Raw genomic sequence first — 25,235 nt, 5'->3', positions numbered from 1 at the left:
ACTGCGATGCAGTGCCTTAGACAGCTGTGACACTCGGGAGGCTGTGCTTTAGCCTTTTAACTGCACTATTTTCACATGGCTTTGTTTGGCGGCACCTATACTGGACTTTTAAAGGTAGTAAGGTAATGGGATAGTTAAGACAAATAATGTATACAGATATTTGCAAACAGTCTATGGACTAATCTTAATCTCTCGTAGACAGATCCTGCACATAAACCGAAGAATCTGTGACAACGGGATGGAATGTGTAGGATAACGAGCAGCAGTAGTTCCAGTGTTTGGCTGAGACTTCGCAAAATGGAACTCCCAATTTCTGACCAAATTACATGCGATTTTAGTTAGAAAAGTCACGGCCAAGAAACGCTTCTGTTAGCACTTTCGGACAAAACACATTATTTTACTCAGCATAGAGGGTGTCTGAAATTCCACATCACACTATTACAACAGTGTGACTGTTTTGGAATAACATGTCCAATATATTTTCTTAACATCCTCTGTATTGTGTGATTGTTTTTTTTGTATTAATTTTTATTTCACCTTTATTTAACCAGGTAGGCTGGTTGAGAACAAGTTCTCATTTGCAACTGCGACCTGGCCAAGATAAAGCATAGCAATTCGACACATACAATAACACAGAGTTACACATGGAATAAACAAAACATACAGTCAATAATACAGTAGAACAAAAGAAAACAACAAGTCTATATACAGTGAGTGCAAATGAGGTAAGATAAGGGAGTTAAGGCAATAAATAGGCCATGGTGGCGAAGTAATTACAATATAGCAATTAAACACTGGAATGGTAGATGTGCAGAAGATGAATGTGCAAGTAGGGATACTGGGGTGCAAAGGAGCAAGATAAATAAATAAATACAGTATGGGGATGAGGTACAGTGAGGGGAAAAAAGCATTTGAACCCCTGCTGATTTTGATGTTTGCCCACTGACAAAGAAATGATCAGTCTATAATTTTAATGGTAGGTTTATTTGAACAGTGAGAGACAGAATAACAACAACAAAAATCCAGAAAAACGCATGTCCAAAATGTTATAAAATGATTTGTATTTGTTGCGATATAGGAAGCCGATTCTAGATTTAATTTTGGATTGGAGATGCCTAATGTCAGTCTGGAAGGAGAGTTTACAGTCTAACCAGACACGTAGGTATTTGTAGTTGTCCACGTATTCTAAGTCAGAGCCGACCAGAGTAGTGATGCTGGACGGGCGAGCAGGTGCGGGCAGTGATCGATTGAATAGCATGCCTTTAGTTTTACTTGCGTTTAAGAGCAGTTGGAGGCCATGGAAGGAGAGTTGTATGGCATTGAAGCTCGTCTGGAGGTTAGTTAATACAGTGTCCAAAGAGGGGCCAGAAGTATACAGAATGGTGTCGTCTGCGTACAGGTGGATCAGAGAATCACCAGCAGCAAGAGCAACATCATTGATGTATACAGAGAAGAGAGTCGGCCCGAGAATTGAACCCTGTGGCACCCCCATAGAGGCCCTCCGATTTGACACACTGAACTCTATCAGAGAAGTAGTTGGTAAACCAGGCGAGGCAATCATTTGAGAAACCAAGGCTGTCGAGTCTGCCAATAAGAATGTGGTGATTGACAGAGTCGAAAGCCTTGGCCAGGTCGATGAATACCGCTGCACAGTAATGTCTCTTATCGATGGCGGTTATGAAGTCGTTTAGGGCTGAGGTGCACCCATGACCAGCTCTGAAACCAGATTCCATAGCGGAGAAGGTACGGTGGGATTCGAAATGGTCTGTTTGTTAACTTGGCTTTCGAAGACCTTAGAAAGACAGGGTAGGATAGATATAGGTCTGTAGCAGTTTGGGTCTAGAGTGTCAATCCCTTTGAAGAGGGGAATGACCGCGGCAGCTTTCCAATCTTTGGGAATCTCAGACGATACGAAAGAGAGGTTGAACAGGCTAGTAATAGGGGTTGCAACAATTTCGGCAGATAATTTTAGAAAGAGAGGGTCCAGATTGTCTAGCCCGGCTGATTTGTAGGGGTCCAGATTTTGCAGCTCTTTCAGAACATCAGCTATCTGGATTTGGGTGAAGGAGAAATGGTGGGGGCTTTGGCGGGTTGCTGTGGAGGATGCCGGGCAGTTGACCGGGGTAGGGGTAGCCAGGTGGAAAGCATGGCCAGCCGTAGAGAAATGCTTATTGAAATTCTCAATTATGGTGGATTTATCGGTGGTAACAGTGTTTCCTAACCTCAGAGCAGTGGGCAGCTGGGAGGAGGTGCTCTTATTCTCCATGGACTTTACAGTGTCCCAGAACTTTTTAGAGTTAGTACTACAGGATGCAAATTTCTGTTTGAAAAAGCTAGCCTTAGCTTTCCTAACTGCTTGTGTATATTGGTTCCTAACTTCCCTGAAAAGTTGCATATCACGGGGGCTATTCGATGCTAATGCAGAACGCCACAGGATGTTTTTGTGCTGGTCAAGGGCAGACAGGTCTGGAGTGAACCAAGGACTATATCTATTCCTAGTTCTACATTTTTTGAATGGGGCATGCTTATTTTAGATGGTGAGGAAGGCACTTTTAAAGAATAGCCAGGGATCATCTACTGACGGGATGAGGTCAATGTCATTCCAGGATACCCCGGCCAGGTCGATTAGAAGGCCTGCTCGCAGAAGTGTTTTAGAGAGCGTTTGACAGTGATGAGGGGTGGTCGTTTGGTCGCAGACCCATTACGGATGCAGGCAATGAGGCAGTGATCGCTGAGATCTTGATTGAAAACAGCAGAGGTGTAATTGGAGGGCGAGTTAGTTAGGATGACATCTATGAGGGTGCCCGTGTTTACGGATTTGGGGTTGTACCTGGTAGGTTCATTGTTTAACCATTGATATGTTCTAGAGGGACATTTTGAGACCTTAAGGAGCACCAGGTACTGCTGGAATGTCTAGCAATGGCATGTCCATCTTTTTGATGGAAATTACACTAGCCATGCAAAACGTTTATTAAGTATTTATAAAAAAGACAACTAATGATTAGTAAATGCTTATAAGGACCTATATTAAACATATTTTGAATGATCTTATGAATCATTTTGAAATACCTTAAAAGTTGTTTATAAATGTGTGAATAAATAGGTTAATAACATTTACAAATGTGGCAGTAATGATTAATAAATTATGAATAAATTCTGTATTAATTCCTTATAAATGCATTATTACGTGGAGTTTTTATAAAGTGCTGCCGTAATATTGATTTACAGCAACTGATGATAAAGATTGTAGGTCTATAATCTGTTATGTACACTTGACACTAAATGTTGAATCGTTTTCTGGTCAGATTCTTGTCGAATTCAGCACAATTTGTTATTCCTCTTCATGATAGGCTATTATAATGTATAAATATAATATTACAATAATTCTCTTAAACATCATTTTTTAACATTTCCTTTTTTACAAAGCCAGCAGTTTAACTGTTGTATACGTATCGTTTGATGGCCCTATGCTTACAACAGGTAAATCAGAAAATAATCCAGTGATCAGTTGTACAACTGAAATGTGTCTTCCACATTTAACCCAACCCCTCTGAATCAGAGAGGTGCGGGGGGCTGCCACAATCAACATTCATGTCTTCGGCGCCCGGGGAACAGTGGGTTAACTGCCTTGCTCAGGGGCAGAACGACAGATGTTTACCTTGTCAGCTCGGGAATTCGAGCCAGCAATCTTTCGGTTACTGGCCAAATTTTCTAACCACTAGGCTACCTGCCTGCCACCCCATAAAGCTGAAGGAGTCAGCTTTTTATCGTAATAACAAGAATAGATCCTTTATAGTCCATTTCATGCACTTAGAAGTTTTATACAGTACACATATAAATGACCACGTACAATATCGGAATCCCAGAAAATCCAAAATAGACAGATGTACTCCAAAAAAACAGCAGCGAATTGTTTGTATGCATTTCCAACACTGTCGGAAACTGTATAATATAGTGTAGTAGAAATGGCTTTATACAGGACTGGATTATCTGCATCTATATAAGACATGGCTGTACAGACTCCAAAGCAGTTGCTATACAGTTCTTACTGAGACACTTCTTTCCATCCATAATGATATCATTCAGTCTGACTGGGCTCTAGCTAGCTAAATTTTAAATATCGCAGACCTGGTCATTATACAAATGGCCAGGTCATGGACACTGTCATGTTACTAGAATAAAATGTATCATGGTGTCCGTTCAGAAAGTGCTTTGTCAATTATAGGGCTGAAGAATTCCTGAAGTAAATCGATTGTGTCATAATTAATGGAGGTAAATAGTGAGCTTAGCTAGCTATACATCTGTGATTACCCTCGTCCACTTTAAAACAATAAAGTAACCACTATACCACCTATTTCTCCATGGGCTCAGTAACAGCAATTCTCCAAGGTGTTTAAGCAAGTTCATTGTAGGTACTGTAATGACATACATTTCAAGTGTCAGTGTTTTCACATTAGAGTGAGATACTTCTGGTCAGTCAGTGTAGGCCTAATTGGAGAACAGTTTCCTACCAAGGTACTGTACCATCATCCAGCCCTACAATTGGCGGGAGTGATCACATTCAATAGTAAATAATGACTATAAGATAAAGCTTTGAGACAAACGTAGAAAACACAAACATGTAGACATTCACACATGAGAGGCCATGAGGTAACCAGGGTCAAACACATGACAGAGACAGTTGACATACAAGGGAAATGGCAAGACAATGACTTAAAAATGTAAATTTCACAATTCGTAAAATAATTACTTTCATTATAAAAACAATTTCATAACGAAAAGAAAACACAAAACACACATTTGTTCATAAAAATGTATTTTCCATAGATAATTAAGTGATTCATGACACAAAAAAACATGACATTGAGAAAAAGACATTCCAAAATAAATAAGCTAACAAACAAACTGAACAGGTCATTCGAGTAATCAAATAAAACATATATTCCATGTGATTAAACAATAAACCAAAAATATGATTTCAGAGGATGTTGAGAAGTCTAGATTCAGGGGGTCTTGGTCAACTGCACCTATTCTTACACACACACACACACACACACACACACACACACACACACACACACACACACACACACACACACACACACACACACACACACACACACACACACACACACACACACTCCATGAGGATACATACTGTAGTCTAGACAGTTTTACTCATTGATTGGTATTTGGATTCAGTGCACTCTAAGAGAGTTGTGGTTTTGTGAGTGGTAGGTGTTGTAGTAGTAAAAGTTGTTGTTGTTTAGCATCTATCTCATTTGACATACTCAGCTGACTTCCAGAAGTGCCCTGGGTGGGAAAGGCGACGGTTCCGTTTTGGCAACTTTTCCAGCAGATCCACCAGCTTGGAGAAGCTGGGCCTTTCATCCTGCTCGAACGCCCAGCAAAAGAGCAGGATGTCCTGGAGAGAGAAAGAGACAGAACAGACTCCCCTTTAGAGACCCAGGTATACAAAGGAAACACTGGAGCGAAAGAGCCACAAGTGTAACTGGACAAATTTATGAATGCCACCAGATTCAGATAACTGTATTCTTCACTGTGTGAGAACTTCTTGTGTGGAGTAGTTCAGAAAACACAAATAACTAAACAACAGCCAACAGAAAACTCAAAAACATCCCAGACTGCCTAGACAGGTGTACATGATAATTTAGCCTCATTCCAAGAACATTCCAGGAATGAAGATGCTCATTCTGAACACCTGGGAATTAATAAGCAACACAAACATTGGCACAGTGTCACGTCCTGACCATGGTAAGCTGTTATTTTCTATGGTAGAGTAGGTCAGGGCGTGACAGGGGGGTTTATTCTATGTGTTCTATTAATACGTTGTTAGGTTCTAGTTTTTGTATTTCTATGTTGGTTTGTTTGGGATGATCTCCAATTAGAGGCAGCTGGTCCTCGTTGTCTCTAATTGGAGATCATACTTAAGTAGGGGTTTTTCTACCTGGGTTTTGTGGGTGATTAATTTTGAGTTATGTATGTGTTCATCTCTGCGTCACGGTTTGTTGTTTTTTTCATTCAATGTATTTATGCATTGCATAGTTTCCACAGTATAAATAAAATGTGGAACGACACACACGCTGCACTTTGGTCCTCTTCTTCCTACGACAGCCGTGACAGAATCACCCACCAGGGAGGACATTTTGGACCAGGGAGGACATTTTGAATGGAAAGGGATCCTGGACGTGGGAGGAGATCCAGGCTGGATGGGATCGCCTCCCATGGGAACAGGTGGAGGCAGGGAGAGCAGAACGGCAACGTTACGAGGAACTAGCATGGCAAAGACGGAAGCACGAGAGGCACACAGGGAGTTTGGCAGAGTCAGGGTGGAGACCTGAGCCAACTCCCCATGCTTACCATGGGGAGCGAGTGAAGAAGCAAGCACCGTGTTATGCAGTGATGGGCACTGTGTCGCCAGTGCGCATTCACAGCCCGGTGCGATCTGTGCCCGTGCCCCACATTTGCCGTGCTAGGTTGAGCATTCAGCCAGGACGGGTTGTGCCAGCTCTACGCTCGAGACCTCCAGTGCGCCTCCACGGTCCAGTATATCCTGTGCCTGCCCCACGTACCCGGCCTCCAGTGAGTCTATCCAGCCTGGTACGTCCTGTTCCTGCTCCTCGCACTTGCCATGAGGTGTGTGTTACCAGTCTGGCGCCACCTAGGCCAGCCCCACGCATCAGGCCTCCAGTGCGCCTGCCCAGTCCGGGGTGTCCCGTTCCTGCTCCCCGCACTCGCCCTGAGGTGCGTGTTACTAGTCTGGCGTCACCTGTGCCAGCCCCACGCATCAGGCCTCCAGTGCGCATTCCCAGTCCAGAGCTTCCGGCGACAGTTCCCAGTCCGGAGCTTCCGGCGATGGCCTGCAGCCCGGAACCTCCTGAGACGGCCTGCAGCGCAGAACCTCCAGCGGCGGCCTGCAGCCCGGAACTTCCAGCGGCGGCCTGCAGCCCGGAACTTCCAGCGGCAGCCTGCAGCCCGGAACCTCTGGCGATGATCTACGGTCCGGTGGCACAGAAGCAGAGGGATCAGCGGGCGGAGCGGGGGTTACGCCCCGAGCCAGAGCCGCCTCCTCTACTGGAGGATGTGCTGGATGATAAGGTTCTGGGTACTGCACCAGAGCCGCCATAGACACTGGTTACCCTCCCTACCCTCCCTTTTGTTTATTTTTGTTTTGTTTTTTTAGTTGCATTCGGAGTCTGCACCTTTGGGGGGGGTACTGTCACGTCCTGACCATGGTAAGCTGTTATTTTCTATGGTAGAGTAGGTCAGGGCGTGACAGGGGGGTTTATTATATGTGTTCTATTAATATGTTGTTAGGTTCTAGTTTTTGTATTTCTATGTTGGTTTGTTTGGGATGATAGAGGCAGCTGGTCCTCGTTGTCTCTAATTGGAGATCATACTTAAGTAGGGGTTTTTCTACGCGGGTTTTGTGGGTGATTAATTTTGAGTTATGTATGTGTTCATCTCTGCGTCACGTTTTTTTTTTCATTCAGTGTATTTATGTATTGCATAGTTTCCACAGTATAAATAAAATGTGGAACGACACACACGCTGCACTTTGGTCCTCTTCTTCCTACGACAGCCGTGACACACAGACACATGCATACACACACACACACAATAACATACGCACTATACATACACATGGATTTAGTACTGTAGATATGTAGTAGTGGTGAAGTAGGGGCCTGAGGGCACACAGTGTGTTGTTAAATCTGTGAATGTATTGTAATGTTTTTTTTTATTTTATAAACTGCCTTCATTTTGCTGGACCCCAGGAAGAGTTGCTGCTGCATTGGCAGCAGCTTATGGGGATCCATAATAAATACAAATAAATAAGTATGCAGATCACACATAAAAACAACCAGGTGTGGTGCTTCGCTCTGTGAAGAAAAACAGTCAACAGTGCAGTATTACGAAGAACACCCCTCAGCGATCTTTGCCCATAGACATACAATATGTACACCTACAACTAGTGAGCAACTTCTACCTGAAGTGTGGTACAACCAGTTTACTGTATATGAGGAACACTCACCGATATCTCTTTGCCCATGCCGATCTGTGTGAGGTTGGGCTTCATCCCACTGCCCACCTGCCAGATGATAACCTCTGCTGGCTGGTTCTTGTAAGGCCACTCACGTGCATGCAACTCATACCAGATAGTGCTGCAGGGATAGTACAGGGGGGAATCAGTTGGAGCGGATGTATGAAATATCCCATGGTTTACAAAATGGAAATGATGGCATTGTGCATTTAACTTTGTCACAGATAAATCCACATGGTAGCATACCATGTGGGGTGCCGCGTCTCTTTAAAAAAAAATATATCCAGCACCTGCTCAGAGAGATTGGATGTATGCATGTAATATTTTCCTATAATGTTGACATTATGAAAACAAATACAACAACAGATGTTCACACACAAGGAGTATCACACCAAGTTGAATATCTAAACCTGGATTTCTATACTGTATGTCTGTTGTGGTTGTCTGAATCCATTTAAAAGCTCCAGAAGCCCCCACAATGAGTCTGACAGACAGACCACAAGTATTGCCTTTTTTAAAGAAACAACCCTTTAATGCTGAGGTACTAACTTTATATCAAACCTTTTAGATCTAAATGATCTGATAAACAGTCCACTAACACGTAATCATACGTCATCAACATCGTCACAGCATCCTCTCTTAGCATTATGAGCAGGCATTATTGCCACTGCCATGTCAACGACCGGGTTTGAGTAGCATAAAAATAGCATTCGGCCAAGACAGAAAAACACATGGAGGATTGTTGAATATGTAAAACAGCTTCAGGGGTCACCTCTAGGTAACACTAAGGCACCAACAGACCAGCTGGACAGTGGATGCATCCCAAATGGCACCCTATTCCCTTTATTCCCATAGGGCTCTGGTCTATATAGGGAATTGGGTGCCATTTGGGACCCATCCAGCGTGTGTGAATGCTGCATCCGTCCCCCTCAGACTGATTCAGTGACAGTCCCACCATATGGGAGGGCATCTGAAAATGCAATTGTGTTAGGAGTCAACAGAGCAGGGTCCAGCCACGCAAATGCATCTGTGACGATCACAGAAGATTAAAAAAACATAAATGGAAAGGCAGACCTGGAGCATGGAGTGTTATAACTAGGATACCAGAGTTGTTCCTGGTCAGACTCCTGGGCTTGGTTATTATAACCATTCCATACATGATTTGGGAGGGAAGATGGATTTTTATTTATTTATTTTATTTATTTTTATTTAACTTTATTTAACTAGGCAAGTCAGTTAAGAACAAATTCTTATTTACAATGGTGGCCTACCAAAAGGCAAAAGGCCTCCTGTGTGGACGGGGACTGGGATTTAAAAAATAAATATATATTAAATATAGGACAAAACACACATCACAACAAGAGAGACAACACAACACTACATAAAGAGAGACCTAAGACATCAACATAGCAAGGCAGCAACACATGACAACACAGCATGGTAGCAACACCACATGACAACAACATGGTAGCAACAAAACATGGTAGCAGTACAAAACATGGTACAAATATTATTGGGCACAGACAACAGCACAAAGGGCAAGAAGGTAGAGACAACAATACATCACGCAAAGCAGCCACAACTGTCAGTAAGAGTGTCCATGATTGAGTCTTTGAATGAAGAGATTGAGATAAAACTGTCCAGTTTGAGTGTTTGTTGCAGTTCGTTCCAGTCGCTAGCAGCAGCGAACTGAAAAGAGAAGCGACCCAGGAATGTGTGTGCTTTGGGGACCTTTAACAGAATGTGACTGGCGTTGTATGTGGAGGATGAGGGCTGCAGTAGATATCTCAGATAGGGGGAGGAAAGACTCCTGGGAGGGTTTTATAAATAAGCATCAAACAGTGGGTCTTGCGACGGGTATACAGAGATGACCAGTTTACAGAAGAGTATAGAGTGCCGTGATGTGTCTTATAAGGAACATTGGTGGCAAATCTGATGGCCGAATGGTAAAGAACATCTAGCCTCTTGAAGGCACCCTTACCGGCCGATCTATAAATTATGTCTCCGTAATCTAGCATGGGTAGGATGGTCATCTGAATCAGGGTTAGTTTTCAGCTGGGGTGAAAGAGGAGCGATTACGATAGAGGAAACCAAGTCTAGATTTAACTTTAGCCTGCAGCTTTGATATGTGCTGAGAGAAGGACAGTGTACCGTCTTGCCATACTCAGTACTTGTATGAGGTGACTACCTCAAGCTCTAAACCCTCAGAGGTAGTAATCACACCTGTGGGGAGAGGGGCATTTTTCTTACCAAACCACGTGACCTTTGTTTTGGAGGTGTTCAGAACAAGGTTAAGGGTAGAGAAAGCTTGTTGGACACTAAGAAAGCTTTGTTGTAGAGAATTTAACACAAAATCCAGGGAGGGGCCAGGAGATGGATTAGGACCTAAAAAAAACAAAACCAAAAAACATCATAGTATGTGTCTTGCTGGTGTCAAATCCAATTTGCCCTTGTGGGATAAAGTTGATTCAATTGAATTCAATTCAATAAAATCAGGCTTGCAAATCCAAGGAAAACAAGGCAGAGACTCTGGAAAAACCATCAGAGTAAAGAGGCCCCTAAAACACTCCTCAGAACAAAGAGAAGAGCTATGGGCCCTGGTCAAGAGTAGTATTGTAAATAGGGAATTGTGTGCCATTTGAGATGTAGCTGTACTCACCCGAAAGCAAAGACATCTGACTGTTTGGAGAAAGGCAGCTTGTCCTCCTCTGTTTCAGGGGAGAGCTGAGAGACTATTTCAGGAGCCAGGTGACAAAGCCATCCACTGGGGATTCTCAGTTTGTCCTCTCTACGGCTACAGACAAGAGACAGGACACAGTCTGAATTCTGTGATGTGGTGTGTGGTGATTTTTCATATTTATCTCAACGTTTAGGACGGCCATTTTCCTTTTCTAATTGTTCAGGATTTCCACATTTCATCCCTCCACAGAAGTTGAGGTCAAATGTTGAAACATTTTTGTGTTACATTTTTGTGCCATGTCATTTTGGTCTAAATACAGAATAACTGCTTATAGTTCATTCAGACACCGGGAAACATCGAATGGAATTAAAGCAGCATTTTGTCTCAAGGTTGAATCTGTCCTTTCCTTCCTCACCCGTTAGTCCAAACGAACCCTGACTGAAAAATCCTGGATGCAATCAAACCCCATTAGAAATTCTAATTCCTGATGACTCAGTCAGTCTCTCCACTGTCTCCACTATGTTCCAAACTGCCTATCTCCCTCTCTCTTTCTCTCTCCCTCCCTCTTGCTGTCTCTCTCCCTCTATCATTATGACATTCACAACTACTTCAAAATGCATCCTGAGCGCTCACTCAGATAGACAGGCACACTGCCAGCTCTCTAACACAGCACAGTAGGGAACTGGTGTGGGTATGTCCATCCAATGGTACTGTATCTGTCCAGTCTAGCCCATGAGTATTCATAGTAACAGTATTGTCATGATGACAGTTAACAATCCGTTGTGTCATAAAGCCGATGGTTTAATTTAACTCCCAACTGAATCTGATAATATTTTAACTCTAATGTCTATTCTATTCTATTCTAACTCTATCTATTATATTCTGTTCTCTATTCTATAATGGAGATATACACTGAGTGTACAAAACATTATGAACACTTGCTCTTTCCATGACATAGGCTGACCAGGTGAATCCAGGTGAAGCTATGATCCTTTATTGATGTCACTTGTTAAATCCACTTCAATCAGTGTAGATGAATGGGAGGAGACAGGTTCAAGAAGGATTGTTAAGCCTTGAGACAATTGAGACATGGATTGTGTACAGTGCAATCAGAAAGTATTCAAACCCCTTGACTTTTTCCACATTTTGTTACGTTACATCCTTATTCTAAAATGTATTAAATAATTTTTTCCCCCTCATCAATCTACACACATTACCTCATAATGACAAAGCAAAAACAGGGTTTTAGAAAATACATTAGTATTCTGACCCTTTACTCAGTACTTTGTTGAAGCACCTTTGGCAGCGACTACAGCATCAAGTCTTCTTGGGTATGACGCTACAAGCTTGGCACACCTGTATTTGGGGAGTTTCTCCCATTCTTCTCTGCAGATCCTCTCAAGCGCTGTCAGGTTGGATGGGTAGCGTTGCTGCACAGCTATTTTCAGGTCTCTCCAGAGATGTTCAGGTTCAAGTCGGGGCTCTGGCTGGGCCACTCAAGGACATTTAGATACTTATCCCGAAGCCACTCCTGCGTTGTTTTGGTTGTGTACTTAGGGCCGTTGTCCTGTTGGAAGGTGAACCTTCGCTCCATTCTGAGGTCCTGGACACTCTGGGGCAGGTTTTCATCAAGGATATCTCTGTACTTTGCTCAGTTAATCTTTCCCTCAATCCTGACTAGTCTCCCAGTCCCTGCCACTGAAAAACATCCCCACAGCATGATGCTGCCACGGCACATGTGGAAGAACACAAAGCGTTATCCAATTGACAAAAAACATTGACATAAGGTGCGTGATTTGCGACACAACGAAATAAAAGATACAGCATAATATGAAACGATAGATGTTTTTCTATCGTCACACGATATATATCGTCATATCGCCAGGTATGGTGCCAGGTTTCCTCCAGATGTGTCGCTTGGCACTCAGGCCACAGAGTTAAATCTTGGTTAAATCAGACCAGAGAATCTTGTTTCTCATGATCTGAGAATCCTCTAGGTGCCTTTTGGCACACTCCAGTTGGGCTTCCGTCTGGCCACTCTACCATAAACTCCTGATTGGTGGAGTGCTGCAGGAAGGTTCTCCCATCTCCACAGAGGAACTCTGGAGCTCTATCAGAGTGAACATTGGGTTCTTGGTCACCTCCCTGGCCAAGGCCCTTCTCCCCTGATTGCTCAGTTTTGCTGGGCGGCCAGATCTAGGAAGAGTCTTGGTTCTTCCAAACTTCTTCCATTTAAAAATGATGGAGGCCACTGTGTTCTTGGGGACCTTCAATGCTGCAGAAATGTTTTGGTACCGTTCCCCAGATCTGTGCCTCGACACAATCCTGTCTCTGAGCTCTACGGACAATTCCTTCAACCTCATGGCTATGTTTTTTGCTCTGACATGCATTGTCAACTGTGGGACCTTATATATATGGGTGTGTGCCTTTCCAAATAATGTCAAATCAATTAGGTGGACTCCAATCAAGTTGTAGAAACATCTCAAGAATGATCAATGGAAACAGGATGCACCTGAGCTCAAGTTTGAGTCTCATAGCAAAGGGTCTGAATACTTATGTAAATGAGGTATTTCAGCTTTTATTTTTAATACATTTAGAAAAAAAATATATATTCTCACTTTGTCATTATGGGGTATTTATTGTGTGTAGATTGATGAGTAAAAAATGTAATTTAATCAATTTTATAGAATACCGGTGTAACATAACAAAATGTGGAAAAAGTCAAGGGGTCTGAATACTTTCTGAATGCACTGTATGTATGCCATTCAGACGGTGAATGTGCAAGGCAAGAGATTTAAGTGCCTTTGAATGGGGTATGGTAGTAGGTGCCAGGCGCACCGTTTGTGTACGCTGCTGGGTTTTTCATGCTCAACAGTTCCCATGTGTATCAAGAATGGTCCACCACCCAAAGGACATCCAGCCAACTTTACACAACTGTGGGAACTATTGGAGTCAACATGGGCCAGCATCCCTGTGCAACGCTTTCGACACCTTGTAGAGTCCATGCCCCGACGAATTGAGGCTGTTCTGAGGGCAAAAAGGAGTGCAACTCAATATTAGGAAAGTGTTCCTAATGTTTTATACACTCAGTGTATGCAGGATAATATTCAGGGGCATGATTGTTTGTACAGCTTCTCAATGCTCTCCCCTCCTGTGCTATGGCAAACAGCCATGTTATTCAGATGATGAAGTTCATTGAATTGAATTGAACATAATGTTCCTGCTCAGAGTGGGGCGGTCGATAAATGCTTGTCTTGTCATTCTGTCCAATTAAAACATTTAGGCAGAAATAAATAAATAAACAACAACACAAACAAGTCGCGGAACTGACTGAGGCTCGAGTGACGCTACCCACGTCACACCAAGATATCTCTTCTCAGAAATGTATTTAACTTTGAAAGGAGAGGGTTCTGGGTATTTATGACAATACAAAAGGTCCAATGAGTGTGCAGTAAGAAGCCAGGTGGCGGGTGTACCATCGGGTGTACCATCGGGTGGTGTACCATCTAAAAACAGCAACAAAAACATGTTTTTTTGCTTTCTTTATCAACTGAGATATGCCAAGAACGTCAAACGATAACCGGAAAAACTGTAGTCCCTATTGTGGCCATTGTGAGCATTAGCAGGCAGTGATTTCATAGAGGCTATTGAAAACATTCTACAGTCGTGGCCAAAAGCTTTGAGAATGACACAAATATTAATTTCCAGAAAGTTTGCTGCTTCAGTGTCTTTAAATATTTTTGTTAGATGTTACTATTGAATACTGAAGTATACTTACAAGCATTTCATAAGTGTCGTAGGCTTTTATTGACAATTACATGAAGTTGATGCAAAGAGTCAATATTTGCAGCGTTGACCCTTCTTTTTCAAGACCTCTGCAATCCGCCCTGGCACGCTGTCAATTCACTTCTGGGCCACATCCTGACTGATGGCAGCCCATTCTTGCATCAATGCTTGGAGTTTGTCAGAACCTGTGGGGTTTTGTTTGTCCACCCGCCTCTTGAGGATTGACCACAAGTTCTCAATGGGATTAAGGTCTGGGGAGTTTCCTGGCCATGGACCCAAAATATCAATGTTTTGTTCCCCAAGCCACTTAGTTATCACTTTTGCCTTATGGCAAGGTGCTCCATCATGCTGGAAAAGGCGTTGTTCGTTACCAAACTGTTCCTGGATGGTTGGTAGAAGTTGCTCTCGGAGGATGTGTTGGTACCATTCTTTATTCATCGCTGTGTTCTTAGGCAAAATTGTGAGTGAGCCCACTCCCTTGGCTGAGAAGCAACCCCAGAAATGAATGGTCTCAGGATGCTTTACTGTTGGCATGACACAGGACTGATAGTAGCGCTCACGTTGTCTTCTCCGGACAAGCTTTTTTCCGGATGCCCCAAACAATCGGAAAGGGGATTCATCAGAGAAAATGACTTTACCCCAGTCCTCAGCAGTCCAATCCCTGTACCTTTTGCAGAATATTAGTCTGTCCCTGATGTTTTCCTGGAGAGAAGTGGCTTCTTTGCTGCCCTTCTTGACACCAGGCCATCCTCCAAAATTCTTCACCTTACTGTGCGTGCAGATGCACTCACACCTGCCTGCTGCCATTCCTGAGCAAGCTCTGTACTGGTGGTTCCCCGACCCCGCAGCTAAATCAACTTTAGGAGACGGTCCTGGCACTTGCTGGTCTTTCTTGGGCGCCCTGAAGCCTTCTTCACAACAATTGAACCGCTCTCCTTGAAGTTCTTGATGATCCGATAAATGGTTGATTTAGGTGCAATCTTACTGGCAGCAATATCCTTGCCTGTGAAGCCATTTTTGTGCAAAGCAATGATGACGGCACATGTTTCCTTGCAGGTAACCATGGTTCACAGAGGAAGAACAATGATTCCAAGCACCACCCTTCCTTTGAAGCTTCCAGTCTGTTATTCGAACTCAATCAGCATGACAGAGTGATCTCCAGCCTTGTCCTCGTCAACACTCACACCTGTGTTAACGAGAGAATCACTGACACGATGTCAGCTGGTCCTTTTGTGGCATGGCTGAAATGCAGTGGAAAGGTTTTTTGGGGATTCAGTTCATTTGCATGGCAAAGAGGGACTTTGCAATTAATTGCAATTCATCTGATCACTCTTCACAACATTCTGGAGTATATGCAAATTGCCATCATACAAACTGAGGCAGCAGACTTTGTGAAAATTAATATTTGTGTCATTCTCAAAACTTTTGGCCACGAATGTACACTGCAAGTCAACTAGCACAAGAGGAAATACTAAAACAACCATCTCCAGGTTTTCTCTTTGTTCTGCATTGCGGTACCAACAGTTCCTGAAAACCATCCTAACACAATGAGCAGAGGGATTCACAAAGTCTTTACAAATCTTGAATCCTTAAATGTTATTTTAGAATCTTTAGAATTCTTAGTCTGCCTTTGTCCATAAACACAATGCTCTATGGCTCTCTGCTTGTGTCTAGTCGTGGGAGATGTTCACTATACGAAGTATTGATTTCACAGCAAACCTAAAATGGGAGCTAGCTACACTGGGAATGAACAATAGACAGGATAAGATCTAGGTGCATGTTGCATCATTTCAATGCATTGCATAACTGTCTGTCTACAGCAACTCCTCAGCATCTAGTTTGAAAGAGGCTAATGGTTTTAATGAGCTGATAAGAATGCCATTATGAAACCATCCATCTTCATTTTACATAAACAGCTATTGTTCATCACCTATACTCTTCCATCCATGGTGATGCAATGCACTCCTCCGCAACCCCAGGGTTAAACTGTGTTGTGGGAACTTGTTGAAAACACACTATGCAAGTCAGTTATATAATCAACATATTTTTTGATTATAATAATTAGTAGTACAAAGCATGTGTATTCCTCTCATATTCATTAGCTGGAAAGCATCTCACACCTACTGCTAGATATTTTTAATTGATGTCGCAAATAAATACAAAAATCCATTATGACAAATCAGATCCAGTCAATTATAGCAGTTATCTCAACATACATGTCAATCAAAATCTATAGACACATAAACGTACTGCATAGAGAACAAAACACCCACACACACACACACAAAAGCATGCACACACACAGACACACGCACACACACACAACACGTTGATCACCTGTTGAGTTGCTCCATTTCTAGATCTAAGATTTATTACATTTCCTTGCTGCTTATATAGTTGTATGTCTACGTTGGATTAGTATTCCTTGCTGTGTGAAAGTTGTGGCTGTTGGCATTTCATGGAGAAGATATGTCAGTGAGCAGTCATTTCAGCACAGCAGTAGCAGCCAAGATAGACTTGAATCACTCTCAGGGAGAAAAAATTCAAAAGAGATTAGCACCAATCCATATAATTTTCTGGTTAATACTGACCAATGAGCCAATGAAGAGTATAATCATCACTGCAATATAATAACTGTCAGAACAGTAGGGGTTACTAACGATGCACCTCCCTGTGTGGTTTAGCACTGATGTTTAATTTTTGTTTTCTATGTATCCTTTTTTTTACCAGGAAGTCCCTTCAGATAAATAATTACTTTTCTGAGGGAGACCTTAGTTGAACCCCAAAAATAAATAAATTGAGTACAACAATAACTACGCACCTGCCAGCTTGCAGAACCCCAGATATGGTGAAAAGTCCGAAGTCGGTAATGACCACTTTGCCATTGTCGTAGAAGACATTCTTGGACTTCATATCCTTGTGTAGGATCCCCTTGGCGTGGAGATAGCCCATCCCCTTAAAACAATACAAACACAAACAAATAAACAAACTAACAAACACAAACAATATAACTCATAGGAGTCTAGGTAGAGTCACTGTAAAGCATTTTGTGACCAATGTCACAATAAACTGAAGTTGCTTGATTGATCTCATTCCAACCACAGTCTCCATGACATGTATTGACCATGCTGTGCTACAGATAACGTTGAAACACTATTCATGATGTTACCTATAAACCATATACACTGAGTATACCAATCATTAGAAACACCTTCCTAACATTTAGTTGCACCACTGCCCCCATTTTGCCCTCAGAACAGCCTCAATTAGTCGCGGACTCTACAAGGTGTCGAAAGCGTTCCACAGGGATGCCGGCCCATGTTGACTCCAATGCTTCCCACAGTTGTGTCAAGTTAGCTGGATGTCTCACATACACACCATGTCTTAACTATGGTTATTGTAAGTAATCTAATGTATGTTCCTTTAACTCCGCCTTCTAATGAGTTTATACAAACTGTCATCTCCTACCATTCTGATAGATTGGAGATGTTAATCATTTGGTTGTTATTCAGTTGGTTACCTCTAGGCAGATGCCCCAGACACGTTTAAATGTTAGAGCAATCAATAGTAAAATCTTTCTTGTGAATGACCTCATTACTAAGCGCAAAGTCGATTGCATGTTTCTCACGGAAACATGGCTGTCTTCAGACTGTAGTGTCGCTTTTTTCGAAGCCTCCCCCCCGGACTACAGCTTTTCATACTCTATCAGAAAAGGGAAAATGGTGGGGGGACAGCCTCTATTACTACTAGCGCTCTCAGCTGTAAGGACATTTCATTTGGCGACTTTGGGTCTTTTGAGCATCATGCTATACTGTTTAAATGTCAGCCACCAGTCTTGGCCATAACCTTGTATAGGCCACCAAAGCACTGCCATACTTTCTTTACTGATTTCTCTGAACTATTGTCTATTGTCCTTGAGAACTATGATAAAATCATTGTGTTGGATGATTTTAATATTCATGTTGACAGAGAGACTGACTCCAAGGCCATTGAATTTCTGAATATTTTGAGCTCTATGGACTTTATCCAACATGTTACTGGGCCCACCCATAACCGCGGCCATGCTCTGGACCTGATTATTATCAAAGGGCTTTCTATTGACATATCCTCTATTGTTTATGTTGCTTTATCTAATCACCACTGTGTATTTTTTACTACCTTGTTGCCCATAGCACAGGGTAATACTGAACACATCATTAAGAAACACTATCATACCTCTGAAGTTGCTACAGATTCTATTGAGTGTATCACCTATTCTGCCTTCCTCTTGTGATGATTTAGTTGATAACTTTAATAGCAAATTAAGGGCAACCATTGATGCCATAGCTCCAATAAAGTTGAAAAGGGCCACATCCAAACAGAGAGCCCATTGGATGAGTGAGGAAACTAATACATTAAAGAGAAACTGCAGAAAGGCAGAGCGGAAGAGGAAAAGTAAAAGTTGCAGGTCCATTACGATATTCTGAGAAAGCAACTTGGCATATATAACAATGCAATTATAAATGCCAGACGGGCTAATTTTTCTAACTTGATCACTAATAATTAGAACAATTCGAGTGTGCTCTTCTCGACCATTGATGGCCTGATAAATCTTACCCCCGCAAACCTATGTGAACTTTCTTCCCCATCTAAAGGTGATGAGTTTGTAGCATATTTCAGAGATAAGATAACAAACATTGGGCTGGGTATCAGTCAAGCAAGACCTGATGAGAAGTTTGATGATACGTGCCCTAGCCTACCACGCAAAGGCACTATGGATTCATTTTCCCTGGTTGACACAGACATGCTCAGGAAAGACCAATGGCGCCGGAGAAGAAAGCAGACGTTTTACGCATCCCCAACCGAATGTTTTTTTTGGTTTGTTTATTTGCGTTGTTTGTAACTTTTTTTTTTACATAATGTTGCCCCTACTGTCTCTTTTGACCGAAAATAACTTCTGGACATCAGGACTGCGATTACTCACCACGGACTGGCAGAATCCTTTTTTTCCTTTAACGAGTCTGACGAGCCTGACGCGAACAATATACTGCTTTCGCGGGAACAGGCCCGGATCCCTGTGATTTGTATGAAGAGGAGGCGGAGAAAAAGGGGCTAGAAGGCGGGCTGCCTTCTGAGAATTTGTAGGCGATATAATAAACCCCCACTTCCTTCCATTCTGCAAGCAAACGAGCAATCATTGGAGAATAAAATCGATGACCTACGCACAGGATTAAACTACCAACGGGACCTTCAAAACTGTAATATCTTATGCTTCATGGAGTTGAGGCTGAACGACGACACTATCAACATACAGCTGGCTGGTTATACACTGTACCGGCAGGACAGAACAGTGGCGTCTGGTAAGACAAGGGGCGGCGGACTATGTATTTTTGTAAATAACAGCTGGTGCATGATATCTAAGGAACTCTCGAGCTATTGCTCACCTGAGGTAGAGTATCTCATGATAAGCTGTAGACCACACTATCTACCTAGAGAGTTTTCATCTGTATTTTTCGTAGCTGTTTACATACCACCACAGTCAGAGGCTGGCACTAAGACAGCATTGAATGAGCTGTATTCCGCCATAAGCAAACAAGAAAACGCTCATCCAGAGGCGGCACTCCTAGTAGCCAGGGACTTTCCTGCAGGGAAACTTAAATCCATTTTACCAAATTTCTATCAGCATGTTAAATGTGCAACCAGTGGAAAAAAACTCTGGACCACCTTTACTCCACACACAGAGACGCATACAAAGCTCTCCCTTGCCCTCCACTTGGTAAATCTGACCATAATTCTATCCTCCTGATTCCTGATTACAAGCAAAAATTAAAGCAGGAAGCACAAGTGACTCGATCAATAAAAAAGTGGTCAGATGAAGCAGATGCTAAGCTACAAGACTGTTTTGCTAGCACAGACTGGAATATGTTCCGGGATTCCTCCGATGGCATTGAGGAGTACACCACATCAGTCATTGGCTTCATCAATAAGTCCATTGATGACATCATCCCCACAGTGACCATTCGTACAAACCCTAACCAGAAGCCATGGATTACAGGCAACATCTGCACTGAGCTAAAGGCTAGAGCTGCCGCTTTTAAGGAGCAGGATTCTAACCCAGAAGCTTATAAGAAATCCCGCTATGCCCTCCGACGAACCATCAAACAGGCAAAGCGTCAATACAGGACTAAGATCAAATTGTACTACACTGGCTCTGACGCTCGTCGGATGTGGCAGGGCTTGCAAACCATTACAGACTACAAAGGGAAGCACAGCCGAGAGCTGCCCAGTGACACGAGCCTACCAGATGAGCTAAACTACTTCTATGTTCGCTTCAAGGAAAATAACACTGAAACATGCATGAGAGCACCAGCTGTTCCCAGAAGACTGCGTGATCACGCTTTCCGCAGCCGATGTGATTAAGTCCTTTAAACAGGTCAACATTCACAAGGCAGCAGGGCCAGACGGATTACCAGGACGTGTACTGCGAGCATGCACTGACCAACTGGCAAGTGTCTTCACTGACATTTTCAACCTCTCTCTGTCCGAGTCTGTAATACCAACATGTTTTAAGCAGACCACCATAGTCCCTGTGCCCAAGAACACTAAGGTAACCTGCCTAAATGACTACCGACCCGTAGCACTCACGTCTGTAGTCATGAAGTGCTTTGAAAGGCTGATCATGGCTCACATCAACACCATTATCCCAGAAACCCTAGACCCAATCCAATTTGCATACCACCCTAACAGATCCTTAGTGATGACACTAAGGTAACCTGCCTAAATGACTGTGGTAGGCCTGATCACCGACAACGATGAGACAGCCTATAGGGAGCAGGTCAGAGACCTGGCAGTGTGGTGCCAGGACAACAAGACAAAGGAGATGATTGTGGACTACAGGAAAAAGAGGACCGAGCACACCCCCATTCTCATTGATGGGGCTGCAGTGGAGCAGGTTGAGAGCTTCAAGTTCATTGGTGTTCACATCACCAACAAACTAACATGGTCCAAGCACACCAAGACAGTCGTGAAGAGGGCACGACAAAACCTATTCCCTTTCAGGAGACTGAAAAGATTTGGCATGGGTCCTCAGAACCTCTAATGGTTCTACAACTGCACCATTGAGTGCATCCTAACTTGTTGCATCACTGCCTGGTATGGCAACTGCTCGGCCTCCGACCGCAGGGCACTACAGAGGGCAGTGCGAATGGCCCAGTACATCACTGGGGCCAAGCTTCCTGCCATCCAGGACCTCTACACCAGGCGGTGTCAGAGGAAGGCCCTAAAAATTGTCAGACTCCAGCCACCCTAGTCATAGACTGTTCTCTCTGCGCCAAGTCTAGGTCCAAGTGGCTTCTATACAGCTTCTACCTCCAAGCCATAAGACTCCTGAACATCTAATGAAATGGCTACCCAGACAATTTGCATTGCACCCCCCCCTTTTACACCGCTGCTACTCTCTGTTGTTATCATCTATGCATAGTCACTTTAATAACTCAATCTACATGTACATATTACCTCAACTAACCGGTGCCCCTGAACATTGACTCTGTATCGGTACCCCCCTGTGTATAGTCTCGCTAATGTTATTTTACTGCTGCTCTTTAATTACTTGTTACTTTTATTTCTTATTCTTATTGGTATTTTTTTAAACTGCATTGTTGGTTAGGGGCTTATAAGTTAGCATTTCACTGTAAGGTTGTATTCGGCGCATGTGACTAATAACATTTGATTTGAAGTGCTATCACAACTTAAGCCTTCTACCTGCCTTCTCGATCCTATCCCCATCACCGTCGTCAAAACAGTTTTTATTTGAATATCTGAAGAAGTGCAAGCTATTGCTAATCATTCCCTGTTCACAGGCACTTTCCCCACTGCACTAAAAACTGTTATGGTGAAACCCATTCTGAAGAAAAGTAATCTAGATTCTTCAGCTCTTAGCAATTTTCGGGCCAATCTCCAACCTTCCATTCTTAAGCAAAATTCTGGAGAAATTGGTTTTCAAACAACCAAATCATTTTGTATTTGTATATTTGAAAAATTCCAATCTGGTTTTTGGGCCCACCACAGCATAGACAGTCTTAGTTAAAGTGGTAAATTATCTTAGAGCCAACACAGATGCCAAACAGCTCTATGCATTCGACACTGTTGACCATGATGTCCTTCTGGACATAGTGGAGAGATGGGTTGGTCTCTTCGGTCCAGTTCTTAATTGGTTTAGGACCTATTTAACCGGTCGAGAGTTTTGTCACCATTAGTGAACATAACTCAGAGAAAATACATATCACATGCGGTGTTCCACAAGGTTACATTTTGGGTCCTGTGCTGTTCAGTTGTTACCCCTTGGCAGCATTATCAGAAAGCACAGCATTGATTTTCACTGTTACGCAGACGATACACAACTTTACATTTCTGTGTCACCAGAGGATTTTAGCTCCTCTGATAAATTATTAGACTGTATTAGTGATTTAAATACTTGGATGGCTCCCAACTTCCTCCAGCTAAATCAGGACAATACCGAGGTACTTATTGTTGGAGCCAAAGCACAGAGAGAGAATCTGGCCGCACATTTGAATTCACAGGCAATAAAGACAAAACAAAAAACCTAGGTGTTATTTTAGAATCTGAACTCAGTTGCGAATTACACATTAGGAATGTGACCAAAATAGCTTTTTACCACCTGAGGAACATTGCCAAGGTGCGGCCGTTTCTCTCTCAGGCTGATACAGAGAGACTCATCCATGTTTTTATTACAAGCAGGCTTGACTACCATAATGCTCTCCTGTCTGATCTACCCAAGAAAGCCATTGGTCAACTGCAAAATATACAGAATGCTGCAGCACGTGTACTGACCAAGACCAGACGGAGAGCACACTGCCTGTGAGTTTTAGAATTAATTTTAAACTTCAATTGTTTTTTTAAATCCATCCACGATTGTGGCCCCAATACATGCCAGATATGCTTTTAAATTATGTACTCAGTAGGTCCCTCAGGTCCTCTGGCACTGGCCTTTTAACTATCCCAAAGCCTAGGACCAAGAGGCATGGAGAGGTAGTCTTTTTAGTTACTATGCCCCGAGCCTCTGGAATAGCCTCCCAGAGAACCTGAGGGGGGCCGAAACTGTGGACATTTTTCAAAGAGATCTCAAAACACACATTTTTAGCTTTGCTTTTCCTTAGGGTGCTTTTTAGTTGTTCAGTTTTATTGTTATTCTTTTGTTTTTTATCCTCTTATGTTTGTTGTGTAGTAAATATATCAGTTTTATTTTTCCTGTGAAGCACATTGTGTTTGTGCTGTATAAATAAAGCTTGATTTGACTTGATCGTCTCAAGGCTTAAAAATCCTTCTTTAACCTGTCTCCTCCCCTTCATCTATACTGATTAAAGGGGATTTAACAAGTGACATCAATAAGGGATCATAGCTTTCCCCTGGAATCCCCTGGTCTGTCTATGTCATGGAAAGAGCAGGTGTTCCAAATGTTTTTTACACTCAGTGTATATATATTGCATGTTTCATTTTTCTGACCTTAACCATCTCCTGGGCGATCTGTCTGGTCTTGTTGACATCCAGGATGACTTTGGCATCCCTCACCACCGAATATAGAGTCCTTCCCTTACACAAGCTGAGAGAGAGATATACATTACACCTTAACATCACATCATACTATACATTAGAATAGAGTAGAGTAGAATAACATATTCATCTTCACAGCAAGAGATGCATTGCTTCATGAAATCATATGCTATGTTTGTTTTTTTTACCAGGGGGGCATTGTTGATTAAATTAAATTAAATATGCAACAATGATGATGGTATCACTTCTAGCGTAGGGAAAACCCATCCTGTCATGCCAACCCCTACTGGTGATATATCCTCTAATCACATTACATTACATCACCCATTGACCACAAACTGAGCATTTGGCTTTGTAGTGGAGGAATAACTGGTGTGACATCTATCCCCAAGGCCCCTTGTTTGGGCTCAGAGGGAAGGCGATGGATGAGAGCAGAAAACAACTAAAGCCAGGGGCTGCCTGCCATCTTTCTATCCACTACTGGTGAATCATAGAATGGTTCCACGAAAGCAATGTCCTCTGATAATTTTGAGCCGCCGACTACTCAACTGTACAGTATGTCATTATCATTTAATCCTAACAAGCGTAGGCCATATTTTATACCAGACCATTTTGCTGTCATGTTGATGGCCCTTGTGAAAGTATAGAGCTACACTGGCATTCAAATGTGTCAAGGTTGGGCATGAGAGGTCAGGGGGGAGGTGGAGAGGGAGGGGAAGAGGAGGAGGGGGAGGAGATATCAATGGAAGTTTCATCACATCTTCTCACCCCAATAGCGCCTCTCCCCTCCTCCCCCTCACACCCCTCCTCTCACCCCAAAGCCTTCCCCCTCACCCTCCTCACCTCATCCTCCCATCCCCCTCACCCCTTCCACTCACCTCCTTACCCACTCCCCTTACCCCTGAGCCTTTCCCCTCATCCCGACTGTGACGGCTTGACGCAGATAGGTGACATCCAGATGACCTGAGGGCCAGCTGATACCGGAGCTTCATGCATATTCATTCATACCAAGTCGTAAGGTGACAGGAGCCATTTTTAGCATCTCTCTGGGCCCTCTGTAGTTCCAGATGACGAGGCAGGGGCCTTATGTCGCCTGATGATGCACCATCACCGTCAATAACTTCAGGTACCGTTAAAGATCCAGGGATGTCATCA

The 25,235-nt window shown here is 43.0% G+C and overlaps 1 protein-coding gene across 1 annotated transcript in view; it reads right to left on the bottom strand.

Moving 5' to 3' along the window:
* Positions 1-2,800: 2,800 nt before the first annotated feature.
* ksr2 (kinase suppressor of ras 2) overlaps positions 2,801-25,235 on the bottom strand; it is a 44,853-nt gene continuing 22,418 nt past the window's right edge. Inside the window, exons 5-10 of the mRNA XM_045707066.1 lie at positions 24,033-24,129; positions 17,353-17,486; positions 10,725-10,859; positions 8,057-8,186; positions 5,292-5,425; positions 2,801-5,027 (exon numbers count right to left, since the gene is read on the bottom strand). Coding sequence (XP_045563022.1) covers positions 5,018-5,027; positions 5,292-5,425; positions 8,057-8,186; positions 10,725-10,859; positions 17,353-17,486; positions 24,033-24,129 — 640 coding nt within the window. The 3' untranslated portion in view covers positions 2,801-5,017. The remainder of the gene's footprint in view (positions 5,028-5,291; positions 5,426-8,056; positions 8,187-10,724; positions 10,860-17,352; positions 17,487-24,032; positions 24,130-25,235) is intronic.

The sequence above is a fragment of the Salmo salar genome, chromosome ssa24 (genome assembly GCF_905237065.1).
Source record: "Salmo salar chromosome ssa24, Ssal_v3.1, whole genome shotgun sequence".
In the NCBI taxonomy this organism is placed as follows: domain Eukaryota; kingdom Metazoa; phylum Chordata; class Actinopteri; order Salmoniformes; family Salmonidae; genus Salmo; species Salmo salar.
This window is presented reverse-complemented; position numbering and strand designations above follow the sequence as displayed.